This window comes from Capricornis sumatraensis, chromosome 4, assembly GCF_032405125.1.
Source record: "Capricornis sumatraensis isolate serow.1 chromosome 4, serow.2, whole genome shotgun sequence".
Lineage (NCBI taxonomy): Eukaryota > Metazoa > Chordata > Mammalia > Artiodactyla > Bovidae > Capricornis > Capricornis sumatraensis.
Window position 1 is genome coordinate 146,805,946 of NC_091072.1, and position 13,500 is coordinate 146,819,445.

At 40.5% G+C, this 13,500-nt stretch overlaps 1 protein-coding gene across 1 annotated transcript in view; it reads right to left on the bottom strand.

Moving 5' to 3' along the window:
• The window catches only part of LOC138077651 (antigen WC1.1-like), a 50,037-nt gene that overhangs the window by 12,051 nt on the left and 24,486 nt on the right, over positions 1-13,500 (bottom strand). The window contains exons 8-10 of the mRNA XM_068969758.1: positions 8,432-8,746; positions 3,821-4,129; positions 3,419-3,727 (exon numbers count right to left, since the gene is read on the bottom strand). Of these exons, the coding sequence (XP_068825859.1) occupies positions 3,419-3,727; positions 3,821-4,129; positions 8,432-8,746 (933 nt within the window). The remainder of the gene's footprint in view (positions 1-3,418; positions 3,728-3,820; positions 4,130-8,431; positions 8,747-13,500) is intronic.

Here is a 13,500-nt window from a genome sequence, read left to right on the forward strand (position 1 = left end):
AACAGGAGACTGGGGTTCCATCCCTGGGTTGGGAAAAGCCTTTGGAGAAAAAAATGGCAATCCACTCCAGTATTCTAGCCTAAGAATTCCTATGGACAAAGGAGCATTGCAGTCCATGAGGTCACAAAAGAGTCAGACACAACTCAGCGACTAAACAACAACAACTATATCTATCTATCTATTTATATTTATAAATAGATACACACACACACTCACACACACACACACACACACACATCTGCCCTCTTTCTTGGATTTACTTCCTATTTAGTCACCACAGAACACTGAGTAGAGTTCCCTGTGCTATAAAAAGTTATTATTTATCTATTTCTGTGTGCATGCATGCTAAGACACTTCAGTCGTGTCTGACTCTGTGACACTATGGATTGTAGCCCATCAGGCTCCATGGCTATGGGATTCTCCAAGCAATATCTGTTTTATACTAAGTATCAATAGTGTAGGCCTTCTGAGTCTGGTGGCTCAGACAGTAAAGAATCCGCCTGCAATGTGGGAGACCTGGATTTGATCCTTGGGTTGGAATGTCCCCTGGAGGAGGGCATGGAAACCCACAGTAGTTGTACCAATTTACATACTCATATGTAGGAGGATTCCCTTTTCTGGACATCCTCTCCAGGATTTATTTGCAGATTTTTTAATGAAAGACATTCTAACTGGTGTGAAGTATTACCAGCCTGAAGTTTTGACTTGCATCTCTCTAATTACTAGTGATGTATTTGTTAGCCATCTGTATGTCCGAAAAAAAATGTCTATTTAGGTCTTTTTCCCATTTTTTCATTGGATTGTTTGGTTTGTTGATTGAGTTGTCTGTGTATTTTGAAGATTAACCCCTGTTAATTGCTTCATTTGCAAATATTTTCTCCCTTTCTGAGAGATGTCTTTTTGTTCTGTTTATGGTTTCCTTTGATATCTGAAAGCTTTTAAGTTTAATTAGATCCTATTTTTTTGTTTTTATTTTCTTTAGGAATTTGATCAAAAACTATCTTGTTGCAACTTATGTCAAAGAATGTTCTGCCTATGTTTTCCTCTAAGAGTTTTATAGTCTGACACAGAATTTAAATAGCCATGATTAAAGTGCACAAAGAACTGATTAACATGACATGCATCCTGGCAGAGAAAAGATAACAAAAACAAATGAAAATAGTGTTTATTATTTTTATCTAATAAGAGTGGGGTATGCATAGTATTAAATTTTGAAAAATAGAGACAAACATACAGAATAGAACTGCCTGTAAAAAAAAATTCTACAGCTGAAATTAAGAACTAGAGAATGAGTGTATCAGCACATTCAGTTCAGTTCCGTTCAGTCGCTCAGTCGTGTCCAACTCTTTGCGACCCCATGAACTGCAGCATGCCAGGCCTCCCTGTCCATCACCAACTCCCGGAGTTCAGTCAGACTCATGTCCATCGAGTCAGTGATGCCATCCAGCTATCTCATCCTCTGTCATCCCCTTCTCCTCCTGCCCCCAATCCCTCCCAGCATCAGAGTTTTCCAATGAATCAACTCTTCGCATGAGGTGGCCAAGTACTGGAATTTCAGTTTTAGCATCATTCCTTCCAAAGAAATCCCAGAGCCGATCTCCTTCAGAATGGACTGGTTGGATCTCCTTGCAGTCCAAGGGACTCTCAAGAGTCTTCTCCAACACCACAGTTCAAAAGCATCAATTCTTCGGCACTCAGCCTTCTTCACAGTCCAACTCTCACATCCATACATGACTACTGGAAAAACCATAGCCTTGACTAGACGGACCTTAGTCGGCAAAGTAATGTCTCTGCTTTTGAATATACTGTCTAGGTTGGTCATAACTTTTCTTCCAAGGAGTAAGCGTCTTTTAATTTCATGGCTGCAGTCACCATCTGCAGAGATTTTGGAGCCCAAAAAAATAAAGTCTGACACTGTTTCCACTGTTTCCCCATCTATTTCCCATGAAGTGATGGGACCAGATGCCATGATCTTCGTTTTCTGAATGTTGAGCTTTAAGCCAACTTTTTCACTCTCCTCCTTCACTGTCATCAAGAGGCTTTTTAGTTCCTCTTCACTTTCTGCCATAAGGGTGGTGTCATCTGCATATCTGAGGTTATTGATATTTCTCCTGGCAATCTTGATTCCAGCTTGTGTTTCTTCCAGTCCAGTGTTTCTCATGATGTACTGTGCATATAAGTTAAATAAGCATGGTGACAATATACAGCCTTGACACACTCCTTTTCCTATTTGGAACCAGTCTGTTTTTCCATGTCAAGTTCTAACTGTTGCTTCCTGGCCTGCATACAGATTTCTCAAGAGGCAGGTCAGGTGGTCTGGTATTCCCATCTCTTTCAGAATTTTCTACAGTTTCTTGTGATCCACACAGTCAAAGGCTTTGGCATAGTCAATAAAGCAGAAATAGATGTTTTTCTGGAACTCTCTTGCTTTTTCCATGATCCAGCGGATGTTGCCAATTTGATCTCTGGTTCCTCTGCCTTTTCTAAAACCAGTTTGATCATCAGGAAGTTCACGGTTCACATATTGCTGAAGCCTGGCTTGGAGAATTTTGAGCATTACTTTACTAGCATGTGAGAAGAGTGCAATTGTGCGGTAGTTTGAGCATTCTTTTGCATTGCCTTTCTTTGGAACTGGAATGAAAACTGACCTTTTCCAGTCCTGTGGCCACTGCTGGGTTTTCCAAATTTGCTGGCATATTGAGTGCAGCACTTTCACAGCATCATCTTTCAGGATTTGAAACAGCTCAACTGGAATTCCATCACCTCCACTAGCTTTGTTCGTAGTGATGCTTTCTAAGGCCCACTTGACTTCACATTCCAAGATGTCTGGCTTTAGATTAGTGATCACATCATCATGATTATCTGGGTCGTGAAGATCTTCTTTGTGCAGTTCTTCTGTGTATTCCTGCCACCTCTTCTTAATATCTTCTGCTTCTGTTAGGTCCAGACCATTTCTGTCCTTTATCGAGCCCATCTTTCCATGAAATGTTCCCTTGGTATCTCTAATTTTCTTGAAGAGATCTCTAGACTTTCCCATTCTGTTGTTTTCATCTATTTCTTTTCACTGATCGCTGAAGAAGGCTTTCTCATCTCTTCTTGCTAATCTTTGGGACTCTGCATTCAGATGCTTATATCTTTCCTTTTCTCCTTTGCTTTTTGCCTCTCTTCTTTTCACAGCCATTTGTAAGGCCTCCCCAGACAAAGCTTTCCTCAACAAAACTGTCTTTAATTTTACCCCACACTTGTCTCTCAGTGTTGGGTTCTTGAGTAATGAGCAGCTGAAAACCGAGTTCAGTAACAAGATTAAATATTTCACTACAGAATATCTTTCTTTTTAAGCCTGTTTTCCCTTACTCTCTGCTCTGGGGAAATTTCACTCCAGGAGCATCCTAAGTATAGTAGCCCTTCCCTCTCTTACCTGAGCAAATCACAGACACCATGTTGCCATGGGAACAGTCAGGAACACCCAGGGCAGTCACAGGGCATTTCCACAGGAAGGACTCTGTCCCTGAGCAGTGAAATCGGGCTTTCCAGAGTTGATCACTTCCTTCTGCTCCGTTTGGGGTGGAGATGGCGACTCCACAGCCGAGCTGACGACAGACAACATTGGCATTGGCCAGACTCCAGTGGGAGGCACAGAGCGCTCTCCATCGTCCAGAAATGTTAACCTCCACCTGCCCCTCACACTGAGAGGAGCCGTTTGTCACGAGCCGGACATCTGTGTACACTGATAGAAACAGACAGGATTTCAGAAAAATCTTATTTCTTGTTTAGCTTGAAGTGAGTGTACACAGAGGCTAAATCCTGACCTGCATCTCACCTGAACAGACAACCTGAACGGCCCGACTGTGGTGACAAGTGCCCCCTGGACAGGGCGCTCTGGGGCAGACCCGGAGCTCAGGCTCCTCCCCCTCACACCTGAACTCTTCAGCCCAGACCCGGCCATCGGACTCTCTGAAGGGTACTTGTCCCAGGACAGACACAGCCTTGCCACACCCCAGCTCTGCACAGATGACTTGGGCAGTGGGGAGTGTGAAGTTCCCATCAGATACTGGGGTCCAGGCTTCTCCAGAATGCACTTCTACTCGCCCTGAGCAGGGTCCAGCCCCTCCAGCCAGACGCACAAATCCTAAGAGAAACAAAGAACAACAAACCCAATGAGTGTTCATGAACCTGGCTTGACAATTGGAAACAACACCTCACAGGCAATGGTGGGAAAGTGGAATAAGAGGGGATACAAAGAGAGAATTTGACTGTCATTGTCAAATTGCATTTTCATGAGCAAGTTTCTGAAGAGATATCCAGAAGGATTGCAGTGTCAGTTTGGAAGGGCTGAATGCCAAGAATATATATTGGTTAGGAATGTTAATTCTTATCTGTGGGCCAGGTAACTTCAAGGCCCAAAGAAACGGCCCAGTGGTACACGTTCAAACTTGAGTGCATAGCTGAACTAAATGAGAGTGAAAAAATATCATGGAATTCGAGAGGTTAGAGGCCTAAGAGCCAGAGAAGTTTAGAAGGTCATCCTGAAATTTCTGGGGCTAGAATTTTGGGCAGTTTTCTCTGAGCCAATATTCAAGTCACTGGGGATGGGAACATCATGTGGGCTGGATCTGAGTGCAGGCATTAGGTCACAATTAGGTAACCTAATTGTGAAAGAAGTTGTTCACAGATAAGTTTGGAAATGATGAAAACTCAGAGAGTCATAGGAGATGGAGGGAATGATCCTAGCCATCTTTCTTAAAAACCTAGGATTTATGAACACACCTGAGAGAAAGTGAAGTCTCAATGGGATTATGCAAGACAACTGAGTTAGTTGATTACTTCATCCTAGACATGAGATTCTTAGCAAATGTGAAGGAGTGATGATAATTTAATGTATTCAGAGGAAAACAACAGAATGGGAAAGACTAGAGATCTCTTCAAGAAAATTAGAGATGCCAAGGGAACATTTCATGCAAAGATGGGCTCCATAAAGGACAGAAATGGTATGGACCTAACAGAAGCAGAAGAGGTGGCAAGAATACACAGAAGAACTGATGCTTTTGAGCTGTGGTGTTGGAGAAGACTCTTGAGAGTTGCTTGGACTGCAAGGAGGTCCAACCAGTCCATTCTAAAGGACATCAGCCCTGGGTGTTCTTTGGAAGGAATGATGCTAACGCTGAAACTCCAGTACTTTGGCCACCTCATGCGAAGAGTTGACTCATTGGAAAAGACTCTGATGCTGGGAGGGATTGGGGGCAGGAGGAGAAGGGGATGACAGAGGATGAGATAGCCAGATGGCATCACCGACTCGATGAACGTGAGTTTGGGTGAATTCCGGGAGTTGGTGATGGACAAGGAGGCCTGGTGTGCTATAATTCATGGGGTCGCAAAGTGTCGGACACAACTGAGCGACTGAACTGAACTGAACTGAACCGAACTGAACCCTATCTATATGCCAATTGTATATTCCTTTCCTATTTGGATTTCTGAGATAAGAAGCCAGTAAGCTATGAAAAAGGAGAGTGAGGGGAAGATAGCAGATAGCAAACAAGTAGTATATATTTTAGAGATTTCTAAATTGCAAAAACTCCAATAGTGATTCAACATAGATTTGGAAACCAAATACTTGTTCAACAAGATTTTAACACCTTTTATCCCCTGTGCTTCTCCCGTTTGCCACGTAACACTGCTACCCTTTCCCAACTCCCCCAGTGCAGAAAAGAAGAAATGATCTTAAGAGCTACAAATAGATGGAAAGGACACTCCACAAGGGAAGGGCTTCTGTGGGGAGTGAGGTGGGGTGAGTGGTAGGTTAAACGGGGAGTGGATGGAGTATGATAGAGACCAAGGAAAAGACTCATGATCATGATTTCATCCTTCAGGGACCCTATTCAGACAGAGAAAAGGTAATCCAATGGGGAAAAAAACCCTGCACATCATAAAGAATAATTTTTAAAATAATTTGCCTGGTTTCTCAGTGTGCTCATGGTTATGTATGTAATGGTGGAATCTGTCCTGGTCAAGGACTCTGAGTGCATAAGTATGTGAACTTTGAAGTCTCAAAAAGAATGATGTAACAGAATAAAAATCTACTAGAGAGAGCAGGAGAGAACAGAAAAGACACCACAGAAATCAAAGAATTGAAGGATTAGCCTGACCACTGATATAAGAATGAATGATGAGGGAGAGGATGATCTGCTTGCCTCTTATTATTTATCCACTTTCATCGCCCCAGAGAGGCTCAGGTCAGGACCCCCAGCCTCCTCTGGCTGGGAGTTTGGTCACAGGCTACACATTCTGATTAAAACATTTTTGTTTAACTGGTTGTTTTTGTTGCTCAGTCAGTCGTGTTCGACTCTTTGTGACCCCATGGACTGCAACCCTCCAGGCTTCCCTGTCCTTCACTATCTCCCTGAGTTTACTCAAACTCATGTCCATTGTGTCAGTGATGCCATCCAACCATCTCATCCTCTGCTGTCCCCTTCTTCTCTGGTCTGCAGTCTTTCCCAGCCTCAGAGTCTTTTCCAATGAGTCATTTCTTCTTATCATGTGGCCAAAGTATTGGAGCTTCAGCTCCAGCATACATCCTTCCAATGAGTTACTCAGGGCTGATTTCCTTTAGGATTGACTGATTTGATCTCCTTGCTGTCCAAGGGACTCTCCAGAGTCTTCCAGCACCACAGTTCAAAAGCATCAATTCTTCAGCGCTCAGCCTTCTCTATGATCCAACTCTCACGTCCATACATAACTACTGGAAAAAAAGCATAGCTTTGACTATATGGACATTTGTCACAAAGTAATGTCTCTGCTTTTTAACATGCTGTCTAGGTTTGTCATAGCTTTTCTTCCAAGGAACAAGTGTCTTTTAATTTCATGGCTGCAGTCACAGTCTGCAGTGATTTTGGAGCCCAAGAAAATAAAGTCTGTTGCTGTTTCCATTTTTTCCTCATCTCTTTGCCATGAAGTGATGGGACTGGATGCCATGATATTAGTTTTTTGAATGTAGAGTTTCAAGCCAGCTTTTTCACTCTTCTCTTCCACTTTCATCAAGACTCTCTCCTCTGTTCCTCTTTACTTTCTGCCATTAGGGTGGTGTCATCTGCATATCTGAGGTTATTGATATTGTTATATTAATTCTGAGATTAAAAATTTAGAAAGAATAAGAAAAAAGTATTTCTTGTATTCTGTTTTATATACCCTGATACCTGTGAAATATTCAAATATATGCTGAATAATCAATGAGGTCTTATGCATAACAGGATAGAGACTTCTGAGATAAAGTATATCTTTTTTATTTTCTACTTGATATTAAAATTTACATGGAAGAATAATTGTGTGATAATTCCAAGAAAATTATTAACTAGAAGGCAGATGTGAGTAAAGATATTAAACATAGTAAAGACATATCCTTGTCTGGTCTCTTGCTGTGTACACATCCTGTGTCCTTAGGCACATGTAGCATCCTTCACACCACACTTGGCCCCTCAGTGCTGCTCAGAGAACCTCACACTTGCCTTCATCAGCCCCCATTGCCATTCTCCTTCCTCCCAGCTACTATAAAATCTTTTCCACCTTCTTCAAAAATTATATTTGTCCACTTACTCCAAATAAGCCCCCAAATGCAATTTTCTTATATCATTGAAGTCATCAAATATAAACTATATAATCTCTTACATAAAACACAGAAATTCAAGTTTTATTACCTCCACCTTGGACTTGTCAGTACATGGCTAAGTGTTCCTCCAAAGTTTGCATTTATACAGATACTTTAAAGGAAAAATTTGAGAGGGAGACTTTTTAAGTAACAATGGAAGAATATAAGACTCAGACCATTCCATCAGCAATTCTCTACTATCAAAGAACAATGAACATTTATGTCTAAATTTGCAAAGGAAACTTGAAATTTGGCACAAATCCATTAGAATCTCTGATCTGTTAAATGATATCATCTGTAGGGATAGCCTCTATACATGTAAATGATATCCTGCTATAGTAGGAGTAGCCTCCACTCATACTGACCTAGTGCAAAATAATGTCTCACACTGTTTGTATAGAAACAGCTCCACCCAGGAAAGTACATCCTCATTTTTTGTCCCTCCCACTCATAGTCTTCCTGTGCAAAGGGAGTGTGCATGTGCCTGTTAGCAAATGTTTCACTCTTACAAAAATTGAATTATGAAAAAAAATGATGAGGATTTATTTTAACTGTGAGAATAAGTAAAGCTATTTTAGTGTCAGGTAAGAGCACTGGAGAAGAACAGAATAGCAGAGACTTGTAAGAGGAAAGTATATGAAGCTCATAGCTCACAGCTACAGGGCACTCAGGGAGGATGGGTAGTTGTCTCGGTCCTCTCTAGCCCACCCGTCCCCTATTGTCCCTCTGATCAGACACCAGCTTTCTTGGAACTTTCCATTCTCCCCGCTGGTGGGCATGAACTGACCATACCTGAGCAGATGACTCCTGCATCCTCGCTGTGATCGCAGTAGTGCTTTCCCCAGCCCCAGGAAGGGCACCTCCACACGTGGGACTCCTTTCCTGTGCACTTCACGTTGCCCAGCCAAATGGGCCCTGATCCCGCCCCAAAGGAAGAAGAAACAGTGGCTTGGAGGGCTTTTCCACAGCCCAGTTGTCTGCACACCACGTGGGCATCATCCAGGTCCCAGCGGTCATCACAGATGGTGCCCCAGGAGCCCTGGTCAAGGATCTCCACTCTCCCGGCGCAGGGACCACCTCCGTCCACCAGGCGGAGCTGTCTGCTACCTGAGGAGAGAGAATTTGGACACGGGGCGTTGACCTGGAGAATGAGAATGGTCGTCTGTCCTGTGGGACCCTCACCTGAGCAGTAGGAGGCGCTCTCCTCTGAGGCTGCAGACTCTGCTGGTTCTGATATGGAGTCTTTGCACTCGTGCAGAAGGCAATGGCAACCCACTCCAGTACTCTTGCCTGGACAATCCCATGGACAGAGGAGCCTGGTAGGCTGCAGTCCATGGGGTCGCTAAGAGTCGGACACGATTGAAGCGACTTGGCAGCAGCAGCAGCAGGATTGCACTGGGCAGCAGCTGGGTCTGGTTTCTTATAGCAGTGGCAAGATAATTAATAAGGTTGCAAAGTAGCAGGAAAGGTTAAAAAAAAAAGGTAAAGAAAAGTTAAATAATGTCTATCTGTGCTGCACTTTAAGTAAATAATGAAGTAGAGAATTAAACCTAAAATTTTTCACTTCCAGGGAGAATGGAGTTCACAGCAGGCCAATGTGTCTTGCTGGCTCTTTCTAGATACAACTTTAAAAGCTGGAAAATGTGTTTTAAGAAACAGTAAATGTATTCAACATTTGTTAACACAACATGGACTAAATATGCTAAAATTCTAAAGAGTGGAGATTATTTCAATGTTAGTCCAAGATCTGTAGCTTCTTTTTCTCTGTGGGAATTTACTAATTCATTGCATAATTTAGAGATTCAGAATCTGGGCTCTGACAAGCAGAGGACTACTGTTGTAACAGGAAGCCAGCATAATCTGGGGGTTACCTGGTGCTGGAGAGACAAAATTAGACTCCTGAGAGCCTCTCTCACACAGCAGGTTTTCTCCTCAAATCTTTGCCCAGTATATAAGCTGTGACAGGCAGGAAGCTAGAGAACTATATAAAAAGACTTGGAAAGCAGAGTCTTTTTCATTATTTTGGGTACTTAACTACCAAAGAATATAGGCTCTGAACTGAAATCTCTGAAAGGCTATGTCATAGGGACAGAGAAATCAGAGGTGGACTGAGTGCTACCAAAACTGCAACCCATACTTGTTACAGCTCAGTTTTAGGTTATATTTAGATGTTTGGGTGGTACACACCCCTTCCCCCTACCTGCCTAGGAAAACAAAGGGCAAATCCTTTCAGGTGTTAGAAAATGTATCAGGAGTATCTTACTTTTTCATATATAATTTATAGCACTCAATAAAAAGTGACATGACATTTGACAAGCTAGGATAACATGACAAATGACCAAAGTGAAAAAAGATAAGAGAATGCAGAGACACACATGATAGAAATGCTGGACTTAGCAGATAAGGGTTTTGACTACAATCAATGTATTTAGGGGAAATGAGAGAAGAAGAGAATAAGCAGGTAAAAAGATGAAAAAAATAACAAATAATCATGAATAAATAAAAATGTCTAGGAACTATTGCCAACCTAAAATAAAATATCTAGGTTTAAAAAGTGAATGAATAAGTTAAAACAATTTTATATAGAACTTAGAATATAGTGATTAGAGGAGTCTGGTGACTGCAGCCATGAAATTAAAAGACGCTTACTCCTTGGAAGAAAAGTTATGACCAACAAAGAGAGCATATTCAAAAGCAGAGACATTACTTTGCCAATTAAGGTCCGTCTAGTCAAGGCTATAGTTTTTCCTGTGGTCATGTATGGATGTGAGAGTTAGACTGTGAAGAAGGCTGAGCACCGAAGAATTGATGCTTTTGAACTGTGGTGTTGGAGAAGACTCTTGAGAGTCCCTTGGACTGCAAGGAGATCCAACCAGTCCATTCTGAAGGAGATCAGCCCTGGGATTTCTTTGGAAGGAATGATGCTAAAGCTGAAACTCCAGTACACTGGCCACCTCATGTGAAGAGTTGACTCATTGGAAAAAACTTTGATGCTTGGAGGGATTGAGGGCAGGAGGAGAAGAGGACGACAGTGGATGAGATGGCTGGATGGCATCACTGACTCGATGGACATGAATCTGAGTGAACTCCGGGAGTTGGTGATGGACAGGGAGGTCTGACGTGCTGTGATTCATGGGGTTGCAAAGAGTCAGATTTGACTGAGCAACTGAACTGAACTGAACTGAAAGATGAGAGATAAAGAGAAGAAAGAGGAGGTGGAGGGGAGAAGAGATACAGAGACAGAGAGACAGAACTGCAGAAGTAACATCTGAAGATATAACAATAGAGAATTTTTTTAAAAAATTAACGGAGGAGTATGAAAACCCCCACTCCTAGTAAAGGTGCTGAAAATCAAAAGGAAAAAGGAAAATCTGGAATAATAACAGATTTATTTAATGCAAAAGGAGGGGGGAAAAGGAGATAAAAAGGGTCATAAAGCGTGTGTATCAATTAAAAGCAAATGGCAGATACCAACACATCAATATCAGTAATTGCATTCACAGTGAATGCATTAAGATAAAACAACATTGACACAAATGTTACTTGCAAAATGCCCACCTTATATTATGAACGCAAAGAATGGTTGAAAGTAAAATGATGGAAAAAATGTACTAACTGTAACAAAACTGGATTAGCTGTATCGATGTCCCAGAAAGTAAACTTTAAGCCAAGATACACTGAATTACAGAGGGAATTTTCATGATTTAATGAGATGCACCCTTAATAAAGATATTTTACACAACAAAATTCAAGATAACAGGACATAGCCTAGAAACATACTTGACAGAGTGAAAAGAAGAAATAGACAATGGGGGATTATTAGCAGATCTTTTTCAGTAGCATGCAGACCAAACATACTAAAAACAGAGAAGAATTCAGTAGATGTACAACAACATAGTCAGCACGTTTAACTAAGTAACACATAGAGCAACGCACCCAACAACGCAAGAGTTCACATTACTGTACATGCACTCGGAACTTTTACCTAAATGACCACATAATAGGACAAAATCTTTCACTCTTTGAATTCATACAGAATATTTACTCTGACCACAGTGGAATAAAATTAAAAACTAATAAGGAAATATTTATAGCCACCTCTATTTGGGGAAATTCAGCAAGATCCTTCCAAACACCACCTGAGTCTGGGAATAAATTTAAACCTTACAAAATATTCTGAGATAATGATAATAAACACAAAATAATGGTATGATAAATTCTTCTAATGAAACTCAAGTAGTGCCTAAACTTTGCTGGATGTTCTAGGTTTTCCTTTCTTCTAGAAATGGTGAACATTCATCTCTGACCTTGCTCAAGAGATACCCACTAGATGACAAGACTGACATAGCCTCCCTTTTAACTGACTTTGTCCATTTGTGTCTGTCTTTCTATTTCTACCAAAAATGGTGTAGTGGATATGAACTGAGAGGAAGACCCTTAGGTCTTATACCCTAGATTTAAAGAGGAAAGACTGAAAGTGAAAAAAAGTAAGCTTCCAATTAAGAAACTAGATGAGAAAGTCTAAAGAATGTAGAATGTTGGGGTTAATTTAAAAAGGAACAAAAATTAATGGAAAAGAAAGTAAGCATAAGATAGAAAATATGGAAGAAAACCCTTTAAACATGGCTCATTTAAAACTGATGAACACTGAGCTATACTAATGCAGAGCAGAGAGAAAATGCAGCTAACAATACCAAGAATGAACGGGGACATCAGTATAGATCAGACAGATGTTTTTGTCATACTTTTTGTGCTGTTGTTGTTTGTTGGTTGGCTGTGCTGTTGCTCATGGGCTCATAGTTCCCAGGTCAGGGTTGAACCTGGACCCATGACAGTGAAAGCCCAGAGATTTAACCCCTGGATTACATAGTTTTATTAGTACATTTTATACATTTAATGTGGATAAGTACAGATAGAGTGTCAATTTCTCCACAGCCTTGCCAACACTAAGTGTCTTTAAAAGAAAAAAAAAAAAAAACAGTCATTCTGACATGTGTGAGATGATATCTCTTTGTGGTTTTAATTTACATTTCCCTGAGGACTCACAATGTCAAGCATATTTTCATATACCTATTGCCATTTGTATGACTTCTTTAGAGAAATGTCTATTCAAGCCCTTGGCCAATTTTTTAATTGAGTTATTAGGTTTTAAGTTTGTTGGGTTTTTTTTTTAAGTTATAGGAGTTCCTTACTATTTTTGGAAATTAAAACCTTATATAATTTGTGCTAGCTTGCTTTTTCACTCTGTGGATCTTTCATTTGGTTTGTGGAAGCTTTTTAGCTTGATATATTCCCACTTGTCTATTTTGCTTTGTTGCCTGTACTTTTGATGTCATATCCATGAACTCATGAAACCGTGTGCTTTTATTTTGTGATGGAGCTAAGATATCACATATCTAAAATGCAATTCTTACCTTGTGATGATGTTACACCATCACACATAATAAAATAAATTCAGATAAATAAATAATTTGAAATTAGGTTTTGAATATTCTTTAGTGGAACTATAGAATTGTTTGCAGAAAATAAAACAATTCAATGTTATTTTGAGATAAAAAATGGCATTTGAAACATTGCAATAAAGGCAGACGTCAAAAAAGTAAAGCATTACAGATTTGACCACATAACCCACCAATACACATATACAACCTTAAAAATATATGTCAAATATGGGGGAAATCTTACAAAAATATTTAAGAAAAACAGTAAGTGATGTTTGTTTATAAAGAGTTCCTATGAATAAATAAGAAATTTTAAGACATTCTAGAGAAAAAATATTGTCATGAAAGATATAAGACAGTATATAGGAAAGAAGATAATATTTTTTATATAGTGTTTGTGAGAGTCACTCAGTCATGTCC